The following is a 24668-nucleotide window of genomic DNA, read 5'->3' as shown; positions in this document are numbered from 1 at the left end:
TCCAAAATCACACCCACTGGGAGCAGAATAGGCACTGCATCTCAGAAAGGGCAGAGGCACCTTGGACAGAGAATAATTTACAGGAACGAAACGTGGACTTTATGGGTTAATTTACGGGACAGATTAGTTCATTAGAGCTGATCTGCTGAAATTTACAAGTTCTGTTTTTAAAATTCACAGATGCCTCCAGGCCTGCTGAGCTTCTCCAGCAACTTTGTTTTTGTTCCTGATTTACTGCATCTGCAGTTCTTTCAGTTTTTATTTACAAGATGATGTTGGGCTCTATCAACTGTTGAAGATGTTTAGGAACAGATAGGGTCAATACAGGGAAACTGTTCCCGGTACTTGGAGAATCTCAGGCTAGAGGCATCTGCCTTGCTCTGCATAATCTATTGGGACTACAGCGAGGTCAGTAAACATGTTATCCTGATCAGTAGATGCTAATGGGTTTAATGGTGACTATATGCAGCTTTACAGTCACCTAGGTGTGGTGACATTGAGTTAAGCAACAAATTAATCATAAACGAGGAGGTAACAAGCATATTGCATTCTAAAGAATTGTTTCTGTGTATTCTTGCAAAAGAGGAATTTAGTACTTCAGCAACATCATGAAATAGTCATTCACTTGTTTATCATTTCCCAATCAGCGATCTTACCAAAGGTCTGAGGGGACCTTCCCCCTGAAGATTGTGCCTATATAATGTGAGAGTTCACCCGGTGTTTGGTGAAGCCGCACTCAGAAGATCACTCCACGGTGAGTTTGCTGAAATGAGGTTTGTAACTCATTCCTTCTGGTCTTCATTGATTGTTTGGATGAAATGGGTGGGTTCTGTGGCCATCTGTGTGTATGTCCAGATTTAATGGGACATAAATTCTTCAGTTCCAGTATTTTGGGGAAATTATTTAACATTTTTCCAATCACCAGCTTAATGAGCTTCCTCACTTTTGGGCATTGTTTTAAAGTTTGTGCTCAGGATGGCCCTAGCTGCCTTGAGAAGGTGGTGCAGGACCTTCTATTGAAATGGCTGCAGTCCTGGTAGTGGAGGTGCTCCCACAATGTTCTTAGCGGTCCCAAGGCAATGACACTGACAAGACCGCAGCCACATGTGTGCAGGCCAGGATGCTGTGGGACTGGAAGGGAGTGTGAAGGTGGATGTTGTTCACAAGACACATCTGCCCTGGTCCCCTCAGTGGTAGAGGTTGTAAGGGAAGGAGTAACCTTAGTGATTTGTTACAGTTCATTCTGTAGGCAGTACATTCTGCAACTGCAGAGCAGTAGGTGCTGCAGGAGAAATGGAGTCTAGTAGCAGGAACCTCAATCGAGTGAATTGCTCTGTGCTGGACAGTGTTGTAGCTGCTCCTTCCAGGTGAGCAGTGATTATTCCATTGTACTCCTGACCTGAAGCTTGTCAGTTTTGGGGAGGCTGTGAAGGGTCAGGAGATGAGGCACTTGTCTCAGAATGCACAGCTTCTGCCCTGTGTCTCTCACAATAGTGTTAGTCTGGCTGCACCAGTCCAGCTTCTGGTCAGTGGGTTGTGAGGCCTTAGAAACATAGAACATAGAACAGTACAGCACAGCACAGGCCCTTCGGCCCTCGATGTTGTGCTGAACTTTTTCCCTAATCCTAAGGTCTATCTAACCTCCACCTCTACCTTATACTATCATCCATATGCCTGTCTCATAGCCGCTTCAATGCCCCAATTGAGGCCAACTCCACTACCCTCTCTGGCAACGCATTGTCCACTCCCCGACCACTCTTTGAGCAAAGAACCTACCTCTGACATCTCCCCTGTATCTTATCTCCATTCAATTTAAAACTATGCCCCCTTGTATTAGCTACCTCCACCCTCGGAAAAAGTCTCTGGCTATCTATTCTAACTACACCTCTGACCGTTTTGTACACCTCTATCAAGTCACCTCTCATCCTTCGCTGTTCTGAAGAGAAAAGCTCTAGCGATCTCAACCTTTCCTCATAAGACCTTCCCTTCATTCCAGGCAACATGGAATGAACGGAAGGTCTTACGAGGAAAGGTTGAGATCTCCTTTGCACCTTTTCCAACACTTCCATATCTTTCCTGTAATGAGGTGACCAGAGCTGGACACAATACTCCAGATGTGGCCGAACCAGGGTTTTGTAGAGGTGGAAAAATACTTCACAGCTCTCGAACTCAATCCCTCTATTAATGAAAGCTAACACACCATACGCCTTCTTCACAACACCATCCACCTGGGTGGCAGCTCTCAGGGAACTGTGAACATGAACGCCAAGATCCCTCTGCTCCTCCACACTGCCAGGGATCTTTCTGTTAACCCTGTATGCTGCTTTCAAATTTGTCCTTTCAAAATGAATCACCTCACACAGGGTTAAACACCATGAAATTTGTTTCCTCAAAAGGAAGAAGATGCAGAGTATTCAAATATTTTTTAAGAGGAAGATGCAATCTTGATGACCAAGGGGATGGAAAGTCATCAGGAATATGCAGGAATGTAGAATTGAGGTCAAAACCATGACCGACAGAGCAGGGCTGAGGGGCCTATCCTTGTTCCTTGCTCTTATATTTGTGCAGAGTGCAGGAAAAATAGATTCACTGAAAGGAAAGAACAAGCTGAACACCAGTGAAACTCGACAGATGAATAAAGATGTAAGGGAAGAATTGAGGGTGAAGATAAAATGTAGAATACATTAATTAATAGATAAGAACCGATCGGGAGACATGTCATAGAACATTAAAAAGGCAAAGAGCAACTATGAAATTCCATGAGTAGTGAATATACAATGATATAAATGTTTCACGGACAGATTCAGTGGAAGAGAATGCTTGGATTGGAAACAGAGGTCATTGGAGGATAAACAGTGTTATATCACAGATAATGATGGAGAGATAACAGAAACATTATTTTGTGTTGATAGTTATGAGCGAGATGGAAGAGAAGTCTTTGAAATCGGGTAATAAGATGAGTATTGAAATAAGGGAATTTAACATAAAATAAAAATATGCATTAAATATACAGCCGTGGTCTGGATGAATTCCACTCCTGCATGATAAAACAATGGAAAAGATTGCAAAAGTAGTCCAGCAGTAGTTACTAATCTGTTACAAAAGAGCATAACATCTGAGGTCTGGTGTTAACCCATTAACCCATTAAAAAGGGGCAGACCGTGAATTACAAACCATTTGACTTATCGTTGTATCAGAGATAATGGGAACTGCCGATGCTGGAGAATCCGAGGTAACAAAGTGTGGAGCTGGATGAACACAGCAGGCCAAGCAGCATCTGAGGAGCACAAAAACACTTTGTTATCTTGACTTATAATTGTGACAGGAAAAGTATTGTATCCTTTTAAGGAAGAGAATCGATATCTAGAAATAAATACAACTATAACAATGATTATTCAGCATGAATGTCAAAGTGGGAATCTTACCTAACCAATCTTGTTGAATTTTTGGCTGTGTAATAGAGAAAGTAGACAATGGTAATGGAGAGGGTATGATTTATCTAGAATTTCAAAAGGCTTTTGAAAGTTTTCATCATTACAAACAAGCCTAGAAAATGTGAAGTTGGGGATAAGTGGAAGAATGAATTGTTAACTGGCTTCATGACTGAAAGCAGAAACTGAGAGTAACGATAGCTATTCATACAGGCAGTGTGTGGTTAGTGGCGAACCACACAAACCAGTGCTGGAAACATTGCGATTCACAATTTGCATTCACGGCCCAGACGTTACAGCCTGATCTTTTGGAGCCGCTAAGGGGCTGCGATGGAAATTCTATGTGAGAACTGCTCAGAATTCTTACATTTCCAATGGGCATCTTGTATCTAGAATTGCTGAAAAAACCTTCAGCTCTGAGTTGGAGTTAGAGAATTCAGAGTTTTCTAACTCACTGGACTGGATGGTTACCAAGGAGATGTTAGGCACCCCTTTCAACACCCCCATGAACTGAACTGACGACCTTTGCACCATTTAATTATACCCTAAACCCCTATTACCACCCATCACCCAACTACTCCTAAGCTCCAAGTTCCCCTATCTACCTCCTGGCCATCCTGACCCAACAACACGGCCAGCACCCACTACCTACCAGTCAACATCTGATAATCAAGTGATCTGACCGTCTACATCCTTCACCTTCTCCCCAATCCCATTGTCATTGAGTCATAGAGTTATACAACATGGAAACAGACACTTTGGACCAACTCATCACTGTGGATCAGATATTCCAGCCTGACCTAGTGCCATTTGCCAGCATTTGGTCCATATCCTCCGAAACCCCCCGAGTCATGCACCCATCCAGATGCCTTTTAAATGTTGCAATTGTACTGACCTTAACCATCTCCTCTGCCAGTTTGTTCCACGCACTCACCTCTCTTACCTTACACCAATGCCTTTTAGTTTTCTACATCCCTGCCTTGGAAAAAAGACCTTAGCTATTTACCCCGTCCATGTCCCTCATGATTTTATAAACATCTATAAAGTCACCCTTATAGTCATCCTCCAATGGTTCATTCAGCCTATCCCTATCAGCCAAACCTTCCAGTCCCGGCAAATTCTCTTAAATCCTTTCTGCATCTGTTCAAGTTCAACAACATCTTTCTGATAGAAGAGTGGCCAGAATTGGAAGCAATATTCTAAAGGCCGCCTCACCAATGTCCTTTGGAGACACAACATGATGTCCCAACTTCTATACTCAATGTTCTGATCAATGAAGACAAATGCCTTTTCACCTCACTGTTTACCTGTGACTCCACTTTCAAAGAACTATGCACCTGCACTCCTGGGTCTCTTTGCTAAGTAACACTCCCAGGGCCCTATCATTTACTGTGCAAGTCCTGTCCTTGTTTGCCTTACTAAAATGCATCCCCTTACATTTATCTATATTAAACTCCATCTGCCATTCCTTGGCCCATTGTCACATCCATTGTACTATGAGATAATCTTCTTCACTGTCCACCGCATCATCTATTTTTGGGGTCATCTGCAAACTTACTAACTCACCCAACCCAACACATCTAACTTTCCTGCAGCTAACTACAGCAGCGCCACCCTGCCAACAGGAGGTTGAGGGGGCAACCTGATAGAAGTCTGTAAGATTGTGAATGACATTGAAAGAGTGGAAAGTACGAGGCCTTTTCCCAGGCCGGAAGAGTCAGTTACTAGGGGACACAGGTTCAAGGTGCAGGGTTGTTGGGGCCGGGGGGGAAGGAAATATTTAAAATAAACATGCAAGGCAAGCTTTTCACACTCAGGGCAGTGAGTGCCTGGAACGTGCTGCTAGTGGAGCTGGTGGAAGCAGACACAACAGCAACATTCAAGAAACACCTGGGCAAATCCGTGAGTAGGAAGTGAATAAAGGGAAATGGATCCTGTAAACGAAGACAGTTTTAGTATGGAAGGGCAGAATTTGTTGGCACAGACTTGGAGGGCCGAAGGGCCCATTCCCGCACTGTGTTGCTCTTTGTTGTCTTTGTTCGATTTTACCCAATGACATCATGCTTCCCTAACTGGCCGAAAACTTCCGAATTTCTTTTCCCTTCTTTTTTGGGAATTGTTACGTTTACAGTTTTCAATCCACAGAGACAATTCCTGAAGCTAAATAAGATCGCAGCCATTGTATCCACTGTCTCTGCAGTAGCTACATCTAAAACCTTCAGATACAATCAATCAGATCCAGGATACTATAAGCCTTTAATCTCATTGCTCTCTGAGTAATTGTTTCTTCACTGGTCATCGCAGTTCTCTCTATCATTGCATATCATTGTATATCATTGTATCATTGTACCATTGAGCGTATCATTGGGATGCATAAAAGTTTCAGCATTTGATGGACGAGGATACTATTTGTATTGTTCCTCTCTCAGAGTAACTTTGCCAAACAGCTAATTGGAATATTGTCCAGTTTCTGTCTAAAACCCACTGGTTTTGCTCTGTTAGATTGTCCATCATGAAGTTCTCTCTGTTTCTGGGCTGTGGACTCGTGTCTATCCTGGCTGTGGCCTCAACACTGGATGAAGGCTGGAAGAACTGGAAATCACAGCATGAGAAACAGTACACTGAGGTAAAAGGGGAACGTGCTCTGGGAGAAAGTGTATTCCAAATGCTCAGCTCACTCAGAAAGAGGAAAGGATTGCACACACATGACAGATATTGACAATTCTTAATTGCAGTATATAAGAGATACCTGTTGGTGGAATGGATATGTGAAGTGAAATTGAGATCCTGAAACTCCACCAGCATTCTCTCAGTCTCTAATTCCAGGAGGGGATTGATGAAACTCATAGTGAAACAGCAAGGACCTGGTGTAACTCATTTCACTGGAGTCACAACAGAAACCACAGATATGGCTTGAGAAGATTCAAATCCATTCCTGGTGTTGAAGAGACAATTGTGGAAAGGCAGAAAAGCAGAATTTGCTGGAAAAACTCAGCAGGTCTGGCAGCATTCATGAAGAAAAACTCAGTGTTAATGTTTCAGGTCCAGTGACCCTTCCGCAGAGCACCAAACCCGAAACATTAACTCTGATTTTTTCTCCAGCTTTTCCAGCAACTTGTTTTTATTCCTGACTTACAGCATCCACAGTTCTTTTGGTTTTAATCGTGGGAAGGCACCCTGGAGGTTGAGGCATAGGGGAAGCTTTCTGATCAGCCCCAGAGGCCCATTCAAAGATACATCCCTCTCTCTGCCCAACCTCACCTACTGAGCTGGCTGCTTGATGCAAGCCTCTCCCACGACAGGGTGACGAGGTTCCTGAGTGGGTAGTAATTGCCCATGTAATGGCCTCAGTAGGTTCACAGCGATATGGAGCTGTTGAATCCCATGCCTGCTGCTACACTACTTTCACTTGGGACGGGGGCAGGTGGCGAGATGTAGAGTGTGTCCATTTTCAATCTCGTCACTGAGGGGGTATCAAACCAGCCTCCCGTTCAGCTTTTTTTATTCTGCTTCACTTTCAGTACCAATCTCTCAGACTGGCAGCTAAACAAGTTTTGCTGTGTGTGCATTTATTTTTTGGCGGGTGGGGAGCAGTGTGGGGCGAACCTGACTGATACTTTTCAGATCTGGTTGGGAGGATAGAAACCCAATTGCAAAATGTTATTTCAGGTTTCACACAGGGATTTTTAAAGCTACTGTTTAATTTTATGAATGAAAGATGCTGGAGCCTGATTGGCTTAATGTCTTTATTCAGGATGAAGAGACCTACAGGAGAATGGTCTGGGAGAACAATATGAGATACATCGAACAACATAACCTGGAGTACTCGATGGGGAAACACACATTTACTGTGGGAATGAACCAGTTTGGAGATCTGGTGTGTACAAGACGTTTCATCTGAGATCTGTTCAATGCCAGTCATTGTGAAATTGTGAAACTGGTGTAAGGTTATAACAAGAAGCTGAAGCAGGAGTTGGCCACTTAGTCCCTCACGCTGAATCTACCATTCAGTATACTCAGTGACTGACTGGATTGTGATCACAATCCAGGCATGGGATTCAACAGCTCCATATCCCTTCTTCGCCACTCCATGCTTCCATTACCCGGAACTTCACTGTAAATCAAAAATCCATCTCTCTCCAACTCGAATATATTCAGTGACTCCAGCCTCCATGTCTCTCTGGGGAAGAGAATTCCAAAAACTAACAATCCTCTGAATAATGCAATTCCTCCTCATCTCCATGTTCAGATTCTGTATTATTAAATTGCACTAAACAGTGCTCGTTGGTGTGAGCTGTCTTTATGGGACACACTCACGCTATGAATACAAACAACTCGTGTTATTGAGTCCTCATGGATTCTGCCCATCACAATGGCTGGGTGTCTGAGTTACAATCTGCATTGTACACCCCAGCCCCTGGTTTGAAACTCCCCCCATCAAGGAAAACATCCTCTCACCACCACCCTGTCAATCTCCTCAGGATCTGATATGTTTCTGTAAGACCAGCACTTATTCTCCTCATCTTCAGTGATTCAAGGCTCCAGCCTGTTTGACATTTTCTCTGGTGATAACTCCCTTCTTCCCAGGGATTATTCTCATGAACCTTCACAAAGATATAAAAACTGCTGCTGTTTTGGTCGATGGGCCACCAATCAGAGATACTCGAGCCACCCTCAGGCTCCCCACCCATGTTTATACAGGACTGGAAAGAAATAGATGGCCCCTTCTTTTTCATTCAGTCAAACATTAAACACGAGGAAGGAGTGCCAGCACTGCTTTCATCTCACTTTGTGTTAAACTCAGTGAATGTGTGGAATGTAGCTCTGTGAGGTTATTGACCCTCCTCCTACACTACCTCCATTTCATGAATCTGCTTGACTTTCTAGACCAATGAAGAGTTTAATGAACTCGTGAGTGGAATGGTCCAAATTGATGCTGATAACCTGACTGCACCGGAAGTTAATGAAAGAGATGAAATTAATGAAGGTGAAGCTGTTGACTGGCGTAAAAAAGGTTTAGTTACTCCAGTAAAAAAAAACAGGTAAAAATCAGAATAAATCCTCCTCCTGATTATTAACTGTATACACTAATTTCTGAAAATTTTGGGAGTTATGGTGTGCTTGTAGAAACAATTAAGAAAGGCTCAGTTTGAATTTTAGATCTTATTTGCCTGTAAATGATTCCCCTGTTCCTTGTTGCAGTTGTTTCTGGGCATTGGTTGTGGTCAGGCATAGGAGCATGGTGTGTGTAAGTGATGTTAATGTTCATTCTTTTACTCGAAGAGACTAGAAATGTTTTATTTCAAAAACAAATTAGGATGTTAGGATAAATTTTAAAATTCACGTCTACTAGTACAATTCTAACATGATAAAAGTTCGGATCCCATTTAACACAACTCAACAACGACAAGGTTCCAAGCTGCACTCTCAAGCTTCCCTGTGAGACCCTGTCCAGTCTCCTGCAGACAATATTTGAACATGTGCTCTACAAGTCAGCTTGTAAACCCACAGTCACACTTCAGTGCGCTGCACCTTGAACCTGTGCCAATCATTCTCTCCAAGCAGACAAAGCTGTTTTCTATACAGTCCACAGGAGGGCAGAATCTGCTGGTTAGAGTGTGAAGTGTTGTGTACGTATGGGAGCTACATAAGACCAGATCATACTTTTTTTCACAAAGTGTGAGTGACATCGAATGTTCAGGAGGGATACCACCACAAGGCTCAGTGAGATTTCTCACCGTATCTTATCAAAGCCACCGTGTTAACTGCATCATCACAGCTATGACATTCCTCATGTCCAATTCTAGCCCCATCTTCCCACACATTTTTCCTGGAGCAAGTCAATAGGTATCTGCTGAAAGACCAGAATCCTGGGACTGGAGCCATCAAGACGAGGCTGCTATGTAGCCACATTAGGACTAGAATCCCAAAGTTTCCCTGGTCAGCCAGGAATATGTTCTGAAGGTGCCAGAGAAGGGAAGATGGCCTTGGAATTCTCTGACAGGGAGCATATCCCGGTCAAGGGGTCAGTGAGAAGGAGTTCTGTCCTGTTCCCAGAGGAGGCCATTTTGGCAGATGTTGGCAGCCTGGTCCAAGATCGCCACTCCAGTAGGACCATCTCAGTGGTTCAGTGGAACAGCCACAGTGCCATAAGAATGGGGTGTGCCACAATCTCTGCGACCTCCCACTCACTCTACCGCCGCCACTGCACCCACCTCCCACCCAGACTCATGCACTGCCACTAACATCTTTGCCATCTCACAAACCAATGTGGCAACTGCACTAGTTCCTCAACACCTCAGAAACACCTCCTGACCTGTACCAACATCCATGCCACCCATAATCATCTCACTCAGTCTCACCCTTTCTCTCATTCCAGGAGGTAACAGGCCACTACCAGGACAGGCAGCTCCTGGATTGGTGTAGAGGTACCTGTCATTAGATTCCTCAGCTCCTACCAGGAGTGACTCCTGCCCATCACAGGAGGAGACTGAGATCATGAAACATCCAGATCCCATCAACTGAGTAAATATCACTCTTCGCTCCAGTCCAGCTCTCCTGTTAAACCCTCTGTCAGTCTCATTCACTGCACACTATGTCTATCCACTGGTCACAGCACCTTCTCCCTCAGGATTTGTGGATACCGTCAGTATCTCCACAGCTCCATAGGGAAAGGAGACACCTCCTTGATTTCTAAGGAGGAAAGTAGAGGTCTGAGAGAAAACATCAGCAAGGCCCCCTCCAGCACTCTCCCCCAGCTTCATGAGGATGTAAGCATCAGAGGGTGTGGGAGCACAATCTGGTGAGCACCTCACTGAGACAGCTCCTTCAGCCCCCTGAGACCAGGCAGCGACAGGAGAGGAGCCAGTGGTGTCAGCAATCATCCACATGGAGGGGCAGGAGCAGCAGGCAGGGATGTGAGAGGCAGAGGCTGCAGGAGTGCGGATACTCTCTGTGAGCCCAGATGCCCAAGGTAGTGATCTCCACACCCTCCAGGGACCAGTTGGTAGTCACCATGGAGAACCAGTGCCCAGCACACTCACTGTTGGCTCTACAGGGGCACACACCATTGCCCGCTGGTCCTGATGCACACAGTGGAAATGCCCATTGCCCACTGGTCCTCAGGCACACAGTCAAAATGCCCATTGCCCACTGGTCCTGAGGCACATAGTCAAAATGCCCATTGCCCACTGGTCTTCAGGCACACAGTGAAAATGCCCATTGCCCACTGGTCCTCAGGCACACAGTGGAAATGCCCATTGCCCACTGGTCCTCAGGCACACAGTCGAAATGCCCATTGCCCACTGGTCCTCAGGCATGCAGTTGAAGTGCCCGTTCCTCCTCACAGGAAATAAGGGCAGTGCTCAGCTGGAGGAAGAAGCACATAGAGGTCTCCCCAAAGACCACACAGAGGGTGTCTCAGAGATGGTTGCGCCCTCCACCTCCATCTTGTTTGCCCCATTCTGCTCAGCATTGTCCAAACCCCCCAGGCATAACTGCCCTGAGGTTGAGTGAGTGTACCTCCAGGGCTAACAGCTTGTGCCAATGAGCACACTCAGGGACCAGGAGTACACTACGTCAGAGTGACTGGGGGACAGAGAAGATAAAGGACCCTCGGTGGCAAGGGTGACGATGCACAGTACCTGGTTTTGTACTTTTCTATCAATGGCACCTTTTTGACCTCACATTTGGCTGTTTCTCACTCTGTGGAGGGAGGTCTGAATGTAACTGTAACCAGCATGAAGCCCAACTTCATGATCACACGAGATCAATGTCTGTGTCGAGAGCCTGTGCAAAATGGGGAAGCAAGAAGAACAATGTGTACAGAGGTCAGTGTGTGTGCTGCTCCAAACCATCGTCCCTCATCCTACAACTTCCTTATTGCTTTCCCCGGCCTTTGTGTCCAACAGTTTTGGTGCCACGGAGTTGGTCAGCGATCTCTGGACAGGGAGGAGTGCAACACACACGGGGCCAATGAATCTGAATGGCTGGGGATTACAAACCGCACAGACCCGTGTCTTCTACAGATCATGGCTCCATGTGAAATGTTGTCTCCTTTAAAGGGCCTTAAAGAAGCCAGTCTGCTCCTATGATCGAAGCCTCCATCACATGACTCCCTTCCCATTCAAGATTTATTGTATCGACTATTGCAGATAGTTACCACCCACGCTCCCTTCACAACTGTTATCCCCCACACCCAACCTATAGCCCCCAGTCCTGAAGAATTACAAAGTCTTCTTCTCATGGCAGCAGACCCCTTGTCCCTGAACCGCAGCACCCATTTCCTCCTCAGTTCATCTCTGGACGGACGTAACAGATTGCCTGTGCCTGACTCCCTTCCACAAACTAACTGAACAGTCCCAGACTAGAAACGCCCTGACCCCTGGCTGATTAGCTGTACATCTCCCTGACCGTGTTAGTCCCCCACCCCGCTTCCCACACAGACTGGTCACGATGGAGCCACAGGACCTGTGTGGCCCAGTCTATGGACCACAAAGGCAGGGACACCCCCTGGCTGTGGCCAGTCCTCTGGACTGGTATCAGAGGCTGCCCTTGGCGTACCTGCGATGTACCTTGGTCCAGTCTGTGAGCTGGGTGTCTTGACCTGCAGCACCTTTCCTAAGCCAGTTGCAAGTACACCCTTCACTCCACATTTGTGCTCCCACAGCTGCCAGCAAGTGCAACAGGGAGGTGCCATCATGGTATTCAGTGGCTCGCAAATACGAGACGCCAATGTCCATCAGTGTGGGGCATCTGCAGCTGGAGCCTGTACATAGTACCTTGCGATGCTGTTTGATCTGATGGAGCAATGAGGACCTTTGGAACAATCTGGGAACTGCATCCATCAGGTCCCCTCTCTGAATGCCATGTCATGTTTCCTTGCTATCGAACTCATTTGGTAAGAGAGGAAACTGAATGATGAGAGATAATGGGAACTGCAGATGCTGGAGAATCCAAGATAACAAAGTATGGGGCTTGATGAACACAACAGGCCAAGCAGCGTCTTAGGAGCACAAAAGCTGACGTTTCGGGCCTAGACCCTTCATCAGGCGACAAGTTGAACATTTAACAAGGCATTTCACAATCGATAACCCCTCTTAATTTACAACGCAGCACTGCCAAGAGAGAAAATCATCTCACCACTCATCAAAAACAGAAAATGTAGAGTGAGATGCTATTCAGAAGCCAAATATACTTGTCTGTTTAGTTCGGTCAGCATTGCAATCTTGGAGAATACAGGTTTTAATTAATCAATTTGTGGTAAATTACTCCAAGAATGCACAAGTGCAGAAAAGCAAGTTGGTTCTTACATGGCTCCATTGAAAGAGCAACTCACCATGGCTCAGAGAAGGATAGGGATTTGCCAGGTTAGAGGGATGGCCTGTGGTGCTGGGCGCCATTGACTGTACACAGCTGGCTCTGTGGTGTTCCCCTTTATTCCTCACCAACAATGTGGTTTAAATTCCCTCTCAAAAAAACATTGAATCCTGCACCAGTCCAACATTTCCATCTTCCACTGCAGCATCCTTATGTCTCAGAGTCAGATTGTTAATTTCATGTCAACGTTTGTCCATTTCTTTCCCCTTGATGTGAGGCTTAACAGGAAGTTGGTTGAAGTTGTCAAAATTCGCAAATGATTCTTACAGCCCCCAGAGAGACTATTATCCAAACTGAATTTAACCCTGGATCACAGGCAGTGGTGAATTACTGTATTCCTGACTCCATCCCTAATCTCTTCCAAAGTTATTCTGCTGTCAATGATGCTGCTTCTCCAAAGAGCAATGCCCCCTGAACCCTGGTACACAGGCACCCACTCATCCCGTGTGATTCTGAAAGACCTCATCAAACAGAATGACTCATAGCATCAGTGTGAGACTGTACGCCACCTGAGAGGAGATGGAAAGTGGATATTATTTTTACATCAGAATGTTTTAATATTGTTGTATTTCTCTCATTACCAGCAACAATGTCGTGCTTCCTGGGCTTTCAGTGCACTTGGTGCTGTTGAAGGACAGTGGGCAAAGACGTATGGAAGACTGGTTTCTCTGAGTGAACAGAGCCTGATTGATTGTGACAAAGGAAATGGTGGATGTCGTGGTGGATTGCTTGCGAGAGCCTTTCGATATATGATTAGAAGAAAAGGCATGAACTCTGCTGAGGCCTACCCTTACACAGGACAGGTAAATTTCTTTTAAATGTCTTTCAAATTCACCAGGTACAGTCTGTTTTCAGCATTCATGGTTAGCAGTGTAACCCAGTGCTAATTGAATGGAAGCTGGCACCCTACTCTGGATCAATCCTTCCTTGAGAATCTGCTCCCAGGTTTCTGCCAGTGGCACTGTGAAAGCAGTCTGAATATCACCTTTCAGGACAAGGCCAGCTCTCCCTCTCATTTCTCCCTTATCTTGTAATGATCTCCTAAATCCTCACTCGACACCTCCTGCTCTCAGGCAATGTGAATGAGGAGTTAAGGGTATTTCCATTCCTGGGTCTTGCTGCTCACAATTCTGTGAGCCAGTATGTTGATGTGGCAGTCAGCCGAATCATCAGATCATTCAGCATGAAATATTCAGAACTGCCAATGCTGGAGGCAGAGATAACGCAGTGTGGGGGTAGAGGCCAGGTAGTATCAGAGGAGATGGAAAGCTGATGTTTCGGATCTGGACCCTTCTTCGTGAAACGTCAGCTTTCCTGCTCATCTGATGCTGCCTGGCCTGTTGTGTTCCTTCAGCTCCACGCTGTGTTATCTCTAGATCATTCAGCAAGTTCTGTACTTGATCTGGGAATACACACCATCTAGTACAACAGTTACTGCAGAAAGACTAAAGTGTTAAGACTAGAGGAAATTATTTTACTCTGTCTGCTTCTCCCATGTGTCCAATCAAGCCAGTCAGTGACTCCAACCTAAGCTGCAATTTACATAAAAATGAAGCAATTAAGTTTAAAGTGTGACCTGTGCACAGTTATTAATGTTTGGTGAGAAGGCTCATTTGATGTGCAAACTATTTGGCTCCGTCTATGGCCAGTCTGTAAATACTGGGGTGGAATGAAGACACAACATGGCTCGAGCCTGCCCTTGGGTGAATATTTTTGTAGCTTGCTTTTTGTGCAGATGTTGTTTCACCAGAAGCCACTGTTGTATTCTGTTGATATTTCTTCACATCACATTTGTCCCTCTGTATTGGGTGTCATTGTGATCTGCCTTTTGCAAGCATTTCCCAGCTGCTTGTCTCAGTATCACACAGCTTCAGCTGATTCTTCAGTTCACCCTTCAAATGTTTCACCCAGCTCCTCCAGACCCTCATGTTGGAGCTCCTTGTAGATGACCCATACATGTGTTATTATCCAGCAGAGCTGTGATTATTTTTGGAATTGGCTCAACATTGTTCTATTTTCCCTGAGACAACCTGAGGTCACAGGTGAGGCAGAGTCTGAGGTCACTATGTGACCTCGCACTGTGCTCTCCACAGGGCCGGCCACTCATTGGCAAAAGAAACAACTGGATAAAAGTAGCACTCTCTCCATATGACAGGGGTCAATGATGTGGTGACTTGGCATCACTTTACTCTGAGCCAACCCTATGGCCATGTTTAACTGAGATGCTGATCTCCCGCCCACCGGTTGGAGAGTCAACAAGAACCAGAGTCCCCTCTTTTCATGAAGGTCCCAAAGGATTTATTGTCACTCAGGCACTGACCGGCACACCAGCAGTGCTCCTCCCAGATGAAAGGTCCAAGGAGCGGCCATTACCAGCCTGAGGCCAGCGGTCCTGTTTAACAGGGAGACAGTGACTGTCCTTACAACACCAACCCGAGGGCATGTATTGGTCCTGATGGAGGGTTAGGGGGTGCGGGGGGACGCGCTCTCACAACACAAGAGCTAGGTAATGACCAACTCCAACAAGAGAGAACCTAACCATCATTCCTTGCCATCCAATAATACCAGCATCACTGAGCCTCCCACTATCAACATCCCCGAAGCCTTTCCATCAACTAAACACAAGTCATAGGAGTGATGGAACACTTTCACACACCTCAACAGGTGCAGCTCCAGCAGCACTGAAGAAGCCGGACCCAATCCAGGCTACCTGACTAGCACTGCACCCACAAATATTCACTCTCTCCACTACCATCATAAAGTGGCAGCAGTATGTACTCTCTACAAGGTGCACTGCAGAAATGTACCTCCGGGCTGGAGGCAGTACCTTCCAAATCATGACCACTTCCATCAAGAAGGACAAGGGCAGCAAATACTTGGGAACACCGCCACCACAAATTGCCCTCACACCAAGCACCATTCTGGCTTGGGAATGCATTGTCATTCCTTCACTGCTCCTGGGGCAAAACCCTTGAACTCCCTCTCTAAAAGCATGGTGAGTGCACCTATCAAATATTCCGCAATGGTTCCGGAGGGCAGCTCATCTCCACCTTCTCCAAAACAAGTCTAAAACGGCAATAAATGCTGATACAGTCAGTCATAGCTACATGCTGTGAACTGATGCATGATGAAATTAGCAATGTGACAGGAAGGCCATTCACATTCTAATCCAGCTTGGATTTAATCAGGGTGAAGGTAGAATTCCCTCCTGCCATGTGCCCCCACCAATGTAAGTACATCCTCCCAGCAGCAGCCTCACCCCAGGAGAGGCATTAAATCCTGCCCTGTGTTTCTAAAGCTGCACTAAACTGCAGTATTGGTGAGAAGTCACGGACCAAAATTTTCACTCCATCAGACAAGAGGAACATTCTGCAATAGCTGCCACATTTACGATTGTCCAGTTTTCATTGAAACACAGAAACGGGAAATGAAATCAAAATACTCCATCATTTCCAAGGTGCAAGATGCTACAAAGAGACCGAGGGGAGCAGGTGCATAGTTCCTTGGAAGTGGAATTGCAGAGAGATAGGATGGAGAGGAAGGTGCTGGGGACACAGTTGCCATGATTGCTCAGAACATTGAATGTAGGACTCGGGACATCATAGGACTAGTCTCAGCAGGACGTTGGTGAGGCCATTTTTGGAACACTTCATACAGTTTTGGTTGTGCTGCTATAGGGAGGATGTGTTAAATTTGAGCGGACGTTGGTGAGGCCATTTTTGGAACACTTCATACAGTTTTGGTTGTGCTGCTATAGGGAGGATGTGTTAAATTTGAGCGGATGCAGCAAAGATTTACAAGCATGTTGCTGGGGACTGGGTTTTATTTATACGGAGAAGTCGAATGGCATGGGGCTTTTATCGCCCTGGAGCAGCAGAGGCTGAGGGGTGACCTTATCAACGTTCATAAAATAGTGAAGGGCACGGATAGGGTGAACAGCCAAGGTCTTTTTCCTCGGGTAGGGGAGTCTAAAAGTAGAGGGCATAGGTTTGAGACGAGAGGGGAAGGATTTAAAGGGACCCGAGAAGAGGCCGAAAAAGAATGAGTTGTAATCCAAAGATTCTTCAATTTTGTAAACTGTGGACTGTTTGAGAAAGATTTATCTGAATGACTTAATTTTTGGAAGTGTGAGAACATTTTTCATTTGAGGTGACTGAAAATTCCAAACGGGCTCAATACTTTCCAAAGCAGTTTCAGAATGAGTTAGCCAGAGGGAAAGTTTGATTGGCAAATCGAGTTGTCGAGGCTGAGTATGATGTTCTCCAAGTCCCCACTTTTCTATTTATTTTGAATCCCTTCGTTTAACCTCAATGTAGAATGTGTCAAATGCATTGATTGATAAATATTATGATCGATACAAAACAATACTAAAAACGAACTGAGGGGTAACTATTTTCACACTGAGGGTGGTGCATGTATGGAATGAGCTGCCAGAGGAGGTGGTGGAGGCTGGTACAATTACAACATTTAAAAGGCATTTGGATGGCTATGTGAATAGGAAAGGTTTAGGGCCAAAGGCTGGCAAATGGGAATAGGTCACATTAGGTTATCTAGTCAGCATGGACGAGTTGGAGGAGGATTCTGTTTCCATGCTCTATGACTCAATTTTAAACCTAGACAAGTATTGCAAAGTATTAGTGAACATTAACTTTGAACTTTTCTTCAACATTTAGCAAGGACCCTTCCGATTTTGGAGAAAGGAAGTGGCAGCCAAAATCTGAAAGCAGAGAAGAGTCAACAGAAGTGGAAACAACTTAAACATGATCTGAATGAACATTTATTTTTCACATTTAGGTTGGATTCTGCAGACATCACAGAACTAAAATTGTTGCCAGAATCATTAACTGTAAACGTATAAGAGAAGGCGAAATTAATTTGGCAAAAGCAGTGAGAGACGTAGGACCAATCTCTGTTGTGATTTATTCAGGCCTAAAGACCTTCCAGTTTTATGAACAAGGTAAGACCCAGCATTCTGGATGATGTTTATCAGTCAGGTTATTAACAATTCAAGAAAAGATACCAAAAATCATTAATCCACAGACACACTTCCTGACAACTAATTTGTTATTAATGTCTCGATGTTTACAATGGACCACACCTCTCCCCTTTGTTCATGCTTTTCCCTCCTTCCCCCCACCCCGTGCTCCAGGCAGCCCAGTGCTGTCAGGCACCACGGGGATAAATTTCAATCAGATTGGAAACTGAGCTCAGGAATGGCGATGGGAAATTTACCCGCTCCTTTTTGCAGTGAAGGCAGCTCGGAAATTTTGTGCTGTCACTAATGTAACTGACTGTGAGGTGCACCTCAGTGGTGATATGCTGCTGGGTGAACGCACACCTTGGCACTGGGGCACAAGGACGTGTGAGGCTGGCACCACTTAAAGCAGTCCACACGACTAAAAGACAACCCTGTGGTGAAAATAATATTCGGGCCACAGTCAGCTCCACAGCCCCTGGCAATGCCATCCGTGGCCTGCTATGAAATTTACAGGGCTGTTTACCAGAGGTGTTCGAGTAATATGAGTGGCATCCTTGCAAAGTGAAGATGGCACACTCATTGTTCCTGGGTTAGGAGGAAAGCAGAAATCCCTGGACCTCCTGCTGAGAGACCCCCTCCTTCCCCACCCTGCACCATCAGCAGGGGTTTCTCGGCCTCTCTCAATCTCCTCTCATGTGGCACTTCGACAGGAATTGCAACAACCGTGGCCAATGGGGGATGGTTACCTGCTCAAGGAGCCTGCTCACTTCAGCACTGCCACAGCACAACCCAGAGCCAGAGGAGATTAACCAGCAACAAACTGGAAAATACTTAATGATTGTGTTAAATAGTGCGATGTGGAGGTCCTTCCTAATCCCGGGAGAGTGAGAGATGGTGGCAGCACACGAGAGACAGTACGTGAGAGTAAGAATGAGTGAGTGTGACTGTGTGTGTGCGTGTGTGTGCGTGTGTGTGTGCATGTGTGTGTGTGTGTGTGCGTGAGTGTGTGTGACTCTGTGTGTTTGTGAGGGAGCATGTGTGTGTGTGTGAGAGAGAGTGAGTCAGACTGTGTGTGTGTCTGATTGAGTGTGTGTGCATGTGAGAGTGAGTGTGTGTGAATGAGTGTAAGTGCGGGTGAATGTGAATGAGTAAGAGTGTGTGAGTGTGTGCGTATGTGAATGAGTGAGAGTCTGTGTGTGTGTGTGAATAAGTTAAATTGTGTGTGTGTGTGTGTGTGTGTGTGTGTGTGTGTGTGAATGAGTGAGAGTGTGTGTGAGTGAGAGTGAGTGTGAGTTTGTGTGTGAGAGTATGTGTGTGAGTGTGTGTGTGTGAGTGAGTTATGTATGAATGAGTGAGAGTGTGAGTCTGAGTGAAAGTGTGTGAGTGAGTGTTTGTGTGTGTGAGAGTGTGAGACTGTGTGTGAGAGTTTGGTGAATGTGTGTGAATGAGTGCAAGTGCGTGCGTGTGAATAAGTGAGAGTGTGTGTGTGTGTGTGTGCGCGCGCGTGTGAGTGAGTGAGTGCAAGTGTGTGTGTGTGTGTGTGTGAATGAGTGAGAGAGAGAGTTTGTGTGTGTGTGTGTGTGTGTGTGTGTGTGTGTGTGTGTGTGTGTGTGTGTGTGTGTGTGTGTGGTTAAGAGAACCTGTTAGCACAGATAGCATCCAATTGGTGTTACACACAGTCGGAGACCAAACCAAGCTCCAAAAACCGAGGATGCTATGGAACCAAATCTGTGGCCCACAGCCCTCTCCCCATGTTCACTGTCAGGGCTTGCTATGCACATATTGTTTGCTCCATTTCCTATATCACAGCAGTGCTTATATTTCAAAGCAGTTCACTGGCTCCAAAGCACATCGAGACATCTGGTGCTGGGTAAAGTGCGATATAAGTGCAAGTGTTCCTTTCCTTTTGCACTTGCAGGAAGTGTGAGCTGGGTGCAAGGCTTGTCACAGATTTTAGTAGATTGCACCCCAGTGCTGTCTGCGCTCAGTTGATTGGTACAATGTATGTGGTGGAAGTGAGAGGTTCAGCAAGTTACACCCCAGAAACACAGTGATCAGAGCCCAGAGCTGCTGCAATATTCTGATGTATGGCAGCAAAACCAAATGGGAATGCAGGCAATGGCGATCATTGACACAAAGACATCAGCAAAAGTTGTAGGAATTGGAAGAATGTAATCAAGACAGGACTTCCAGTTGGAAAAGAGAAAAGGGAAGGTCTGTGATAGGGTGGAACAAAGGAGATTAAATGTGAAAAGGGTTCGTGGTGCAATGCCAAAAGGAGTGAAAATGAGAAAAGTAAAGAAAGTAAAGAAACACATACAGTTAATGGTAGGGCCTTAGAGAGTGTTGCCAAACAAAGAAGGTGAGGGGCGCAGGTGCATAGTTCCTTCAAAGTGGATTTACAGGCAGATAAGACAGTGAAGGTGGCATTTGGCATGCTTGCCCTCATTGATCATAACATTGAGTAAAGGAGTTGGGAGGTCATGTTGTGTCCATACAGGACATTGGTGGGGCCACTTTTGAAATACAGTGTTTAATTCTGTCTTCGCTGCTATAGGAAAGATGTAGTTAAACATGAAAGAACTTGGAAAATATTTAAAAAGGACGTTGTTGGTATTGGATGTTTTGAGCTCCAGGGAGAGGCTGAGTAGGTTGGGGCTGTTTTCCCTGGAGCGTCGGAGGCTGAGGGGTGACCTGATAGATGTTTATAAAATCATGAGGGGCATGGATAGGGTGAATAGCCAAGGTCTTTTCCCCAGGGTAGAACATAGAGCATTACAGCGCAGTACAGGCCCTTCAGCCCTCAATGTTGCGCCGACCTGAGAAACCGATCTGAAGCCCATCTAACCTACACTATTCCATTATCATCCATATGTTTATCCAATGTCCATTTAAATGCCCTTAAAGTTGGCGAGTCCACTACTGTTGCAGGCAGGGTATTCCACGCCCTTACTACTCTCTGAGTAAAGAATCTCCCACTGACATTTGTCCTATATCTATTACCCCTGAATTTAAAGCTATGTCTCCTCGCGCTAGCCATCTCCACCCGAGGAAAAAGGCTTTCACTGTCCACCCTATCTAAATCTCTGACCATCTTGAATGTCTCTATTAAGTCGTCTCTTAACCTTTGTCTCTCTAATGAAAACAGCCTCAAGTCCCTCAGCCTTTCCTCATAAGACCTTCCCTCCAGACCAGGCAGCATCTTGGTAAATCTCCTCTGCACCCTTTCCAATGCTTCCACATCCTTCTTATAATGCGATGACCAGAACTGTATGCAATACTCCAAGTGTGGCCGCACCAGAGTTTTGTACAGCTGCAAAGTGACCTTGTGGCTCTGAAACTCAATCTCTCTACCAATAAAACCTAACACACTGTACACCTTCTTAACAACCCCATCAACCTGGGTGGCAACTTTCAGGGATCTATGTACATGGACACTGAGATCTCTCTGCTCGTCCACACTACCAAGAATCTTACCATTAGCCCAGTACTCTGTATTCCTGCAACTCCTTCCAAAGTGAATCACCTCACACTTTTCTGCGTTAAACTCCATTTACCACCTCTCAGCCCAGCTCTGCAGCTTATCTATGCCCCTCTGTAACCTGCAACATTCTTCCGCACTATCTACAACTCCACCGACTTTAGTGTCATCCGCAAATTTACTAACCCATCCTTCTACGCCCTTATCCAGGTCATTTATAAAAATGACAAACAGCAGTGGCCCCAAAATTTCCCATCAACCACCACTCTCAGTCTTCTTCCAGCTAGCCAATTTCTGATCCATGGGGAGCCCAAAACTGCAGGTGAAAAGGGACCTAAAGAGTAACTTTTTCAATGGAGAGGGTGGTGCATGTATGGAATGAGCTTCCAGAGGAGGTGGTGGAGGCTGGTACAATTACAACATTTAAAAGGCATCTAGATATATACATGAATAGGAAGGCTTTCGAGGGATAAGTGCCAAATGCTGGCAAGTGGAACTAGATTCATTTAAGATATCTGGTTGACATGGACAAGTTGGACTGAGGGATCTGTTTCTGTGCTATATAACTTGGAATCTAAGAGCTATGTCACGAGGAGGTGTGAGTGGCAGAGTTGAGGGCATTGGGAAACATTGATAAAATTGAATGAAAGCAATGTCAAGGAGTGAGGATTGTCAACTGGAAGATCGTTGATGAAGAAAACGTGACAGTGTTCAATAATCAAAGGTAAAGTAAAATTAATTAAACATTTTACAATTAAGCATGTGCAATGTGCGTCTCCATACAGGAGTTTACTATGATCAAGACTGCAAACACCCCGCAAACCATGCAGTGCTGACGGTTGGATTTGGAACTGAGAATGGAATGAACTATTGGCTGGTTAAAAACAGGTATATACTCTATAAGCAACAAACAACTGAACAGATCTGAGGCAGCGACATGAGCACTGGGTTTACTCTCAAAGCTCATTTAAAGTAGCCATTAACGAATCCAATCAGAACCTCAGGAGGAACTTCCTTACCCAGAGTGGTCTGGCAATGGGGAAACTATTACCATGAGAAGTGGTTGAGTTGAATGACACAGATATATTAAAGAGGAAGGAGGAGGTGAAAGGCGGGGGGGGGTGGTGAAGGAACAGAAGGAGGTGGTGACAGGGTTAGAGGAAGGTGTATGGGAGGGGAGTTATGTGGAGTATGAACACTGACACAGAGTGAATTTCCTGTCTCTGTGCTGCAGCCTGTGTATATGTTTAACCAACACAGCACACTGTGTTTACCTGGATGTGAAGGGTGAATTGTAGTGCCATCTGAAATGATATCTGAAATAACTCCAGAAGCTGGCATCCGGCCACTAAGTGACCCTTTCTTTACACCTGCATAGTCCTTGACTGAAGTACTGCCTCTCACATAGTCTGGCACCAAAGTGTCAGTATCTCTGAGGCTCACGCTTTTAATATGGCAGTCAGGACTCCCTGATTGGACCAGGTTAACAAGCCCCAATCAGGGAACTCATATTCTATGAGGGCCAGCTGGCTGACAGCATTACAATCATTAAAATTAGGATTGGAAGAGGTATTCACAGGGCTGGCGAAAATTTTCAATTCAGATTGGATACAGAACGCTTGAAGAAAGATGTCCTGTGGCGCAGTGAGTAGACACACACACACACACACACACACACACACACACACACACACACACACACGCATTTCTACATTTCTACATTTCCTAGAGGCCCAGAGGAAATAGCACATGTGTAGCTTAAAACAAAACACATTATGCTTTGATAAGGTGGATAGTGCCAGGATGTAATGGGTGGTAGAGATAACAAAGTGTGGAGCTGGATGAACACAACAGGCCCAGCTGCATCTCAGGAGCACAAAAGCTGACGTTTCGGGCTTAGACCCTTCATCACGGAGGGGGTTGGGGAGAGGGTTCTGGAATAAATAGGGAGAGAGGGGGAGGCGGACCGTGGATGGAGAGAAAAGAAGATAGGTGGAGAGGAGAGTATAGGTGGGGAGGTAGGGAGGGGATAGGTCAGTCCAGGGAAGACAGACAGGTCAAGGGGGTGGGATGAGGTTAGTAGGTAGGAATTGGAGGTGCAGCTTGAGGTGGGAGGAAGGGATAGGTGAGAAGTAGAATAGCTTGGTGAGTCTGGGTCTTTTTTTAGTGCTTGTAGTACCAGGAGACACTGGGTAACCTGCACCATCGAATCATTTTCCACTCAGACAGTCTCCTGTGGCAGGCAATCTCAGAAGATGATGGTAAAAATCACTGAGAAATTCTTCTCCTCCAAAAGGCATGCAGGCAATCTCCAGGAGACAACAGTCAGTGATCTCACTCGACCCTATTTCCCACACACCTGCTTCAGCTGGGCCTGATTCTTTTTACAGAGGTTACCCTCATGCCATGTTAAAGTTTGTAGTGAGTCTAAACTCACTGTACAGATTAGCAACTTGTGCAAAATAGCAAAATTGAATCCTTCCAGGCTAATGTACAGTAATCTTCACAACTCATTATCTGGCTCAGATAATTCCAGGTGCTAGGAAAGAATCCAGCCCCTAAAATCATCTCAATCGGATCCCAGTGTTAAAGCAGCTGGCTCTCCACATATGCCTCTACAACAGAAGTTTGATTCCGACATCAATTTATCTTCTTATTTTTCAGTTGGGGAACATCCTGGGGTGAAAAAGGATACATCAGAATGTCTAAGGACAAAGGGAATAACTGTGGGATTGCCAGCTATATGTTCTATCCCATCGTGTAAGGAGCCATGTGTGAAACCAAAGCTTCATTGAACCCCACCTGAAAGAATGAGGCAACCATTTCTGCTGATGTCGACTCATTCGATGCCATTGCTTTAGCTGCCTGCTGCAATTTGAAAAGTGGGATAATATCAGCTTCTGCACATTTCTATAGCTTCACATAAAAGGTTAATATCATTCTGTGTTTGATGCATGTAACCACAGTAACATCTGAGTGTCTACATTCTCCAGCTTGTGGAGAGACAATAACCTGAATGTACTGCTGATGTTGAGCGATATAATAAACACTGCCAGCAATCACTTCGAGAGTGTGTTTGTTCCAAAGAAACAAATTTGTCTGTGCCCAATAAACTGTCTGGATTGCTTTAAAATCTAGTGTCCTAACATGATATGGACAAATGCACAGAACATTAAAAAAAGACTGTTTTTGACACCAGTACAATTGGTGAATACATGCAACTGGCAAGACTCAGGTTTAACTGAATTGAGTCCACCCGAGAACCCCCTGGGAACAGTTTAATCTGGCCAGACTGTAGACTGGCATTCTCCCTATGAGATCAATTCAGACAAGGGCTAACATGTGATTTCAACCAGTCATTGGTAGCAAATGACATTGTGCAGAACTGCAGGAAAACTGA

At 45.4% G+C, this 24668-nt stretch overlaps 1 protein-coding gene across 1 annotated transcript; it reads left to right on the top strand.

Annotated features, from left to right (window-relative positions):
* Positions 1-743: 743 nt before the first annotated feature.
* LOC132206067 (procathepsin L-like) lies at positions 744-24315 on the top strand. Its single transcript, XM_059638486.1, has 8 exons — positions 744-754; positions 5934-6057; positions 7186-7308; positions 8319-8466; positions 13389-13612; positions 17604-17766; positions 22054-22156; positions 23933-24315. Exons 2-8 carry the CDS (start codon positions 5944-5946, stop codon positions 24030-24032), a joined length of 975 nt encoding a protein of 324 aa, XP_059494469.1. The 5' UTR covers positions 744-754; positions 5934-5943; the 3' UTR covers positions 24033-24315.
* The last annotated feature ends 353 nt before the right edge of the window (positions 24316-24668 follow it).

This window comes from Stegostoma tigrinum, chromosome 30 (assembly GCF_030684315.1).
Source record: "Stegostoma tigrinum isolate sSteTig4 chromosome 30, sSteTig4.hap1, whole genome shotgun sequence".
Classification (NCBI taxonomy): domain Eukaryota; kingdom Metazoa; phylum Chordata; class Chondrichthyes; order Orectolobiformes; family Stegostomatidae; genus Stegostoma; species Stegostoma tigrinum.
The sequence above is the reverse complement of the archived record's forward strand: the minus strand, read 5'-3'. Positions and strand labels throughout refer to the sequence as shown.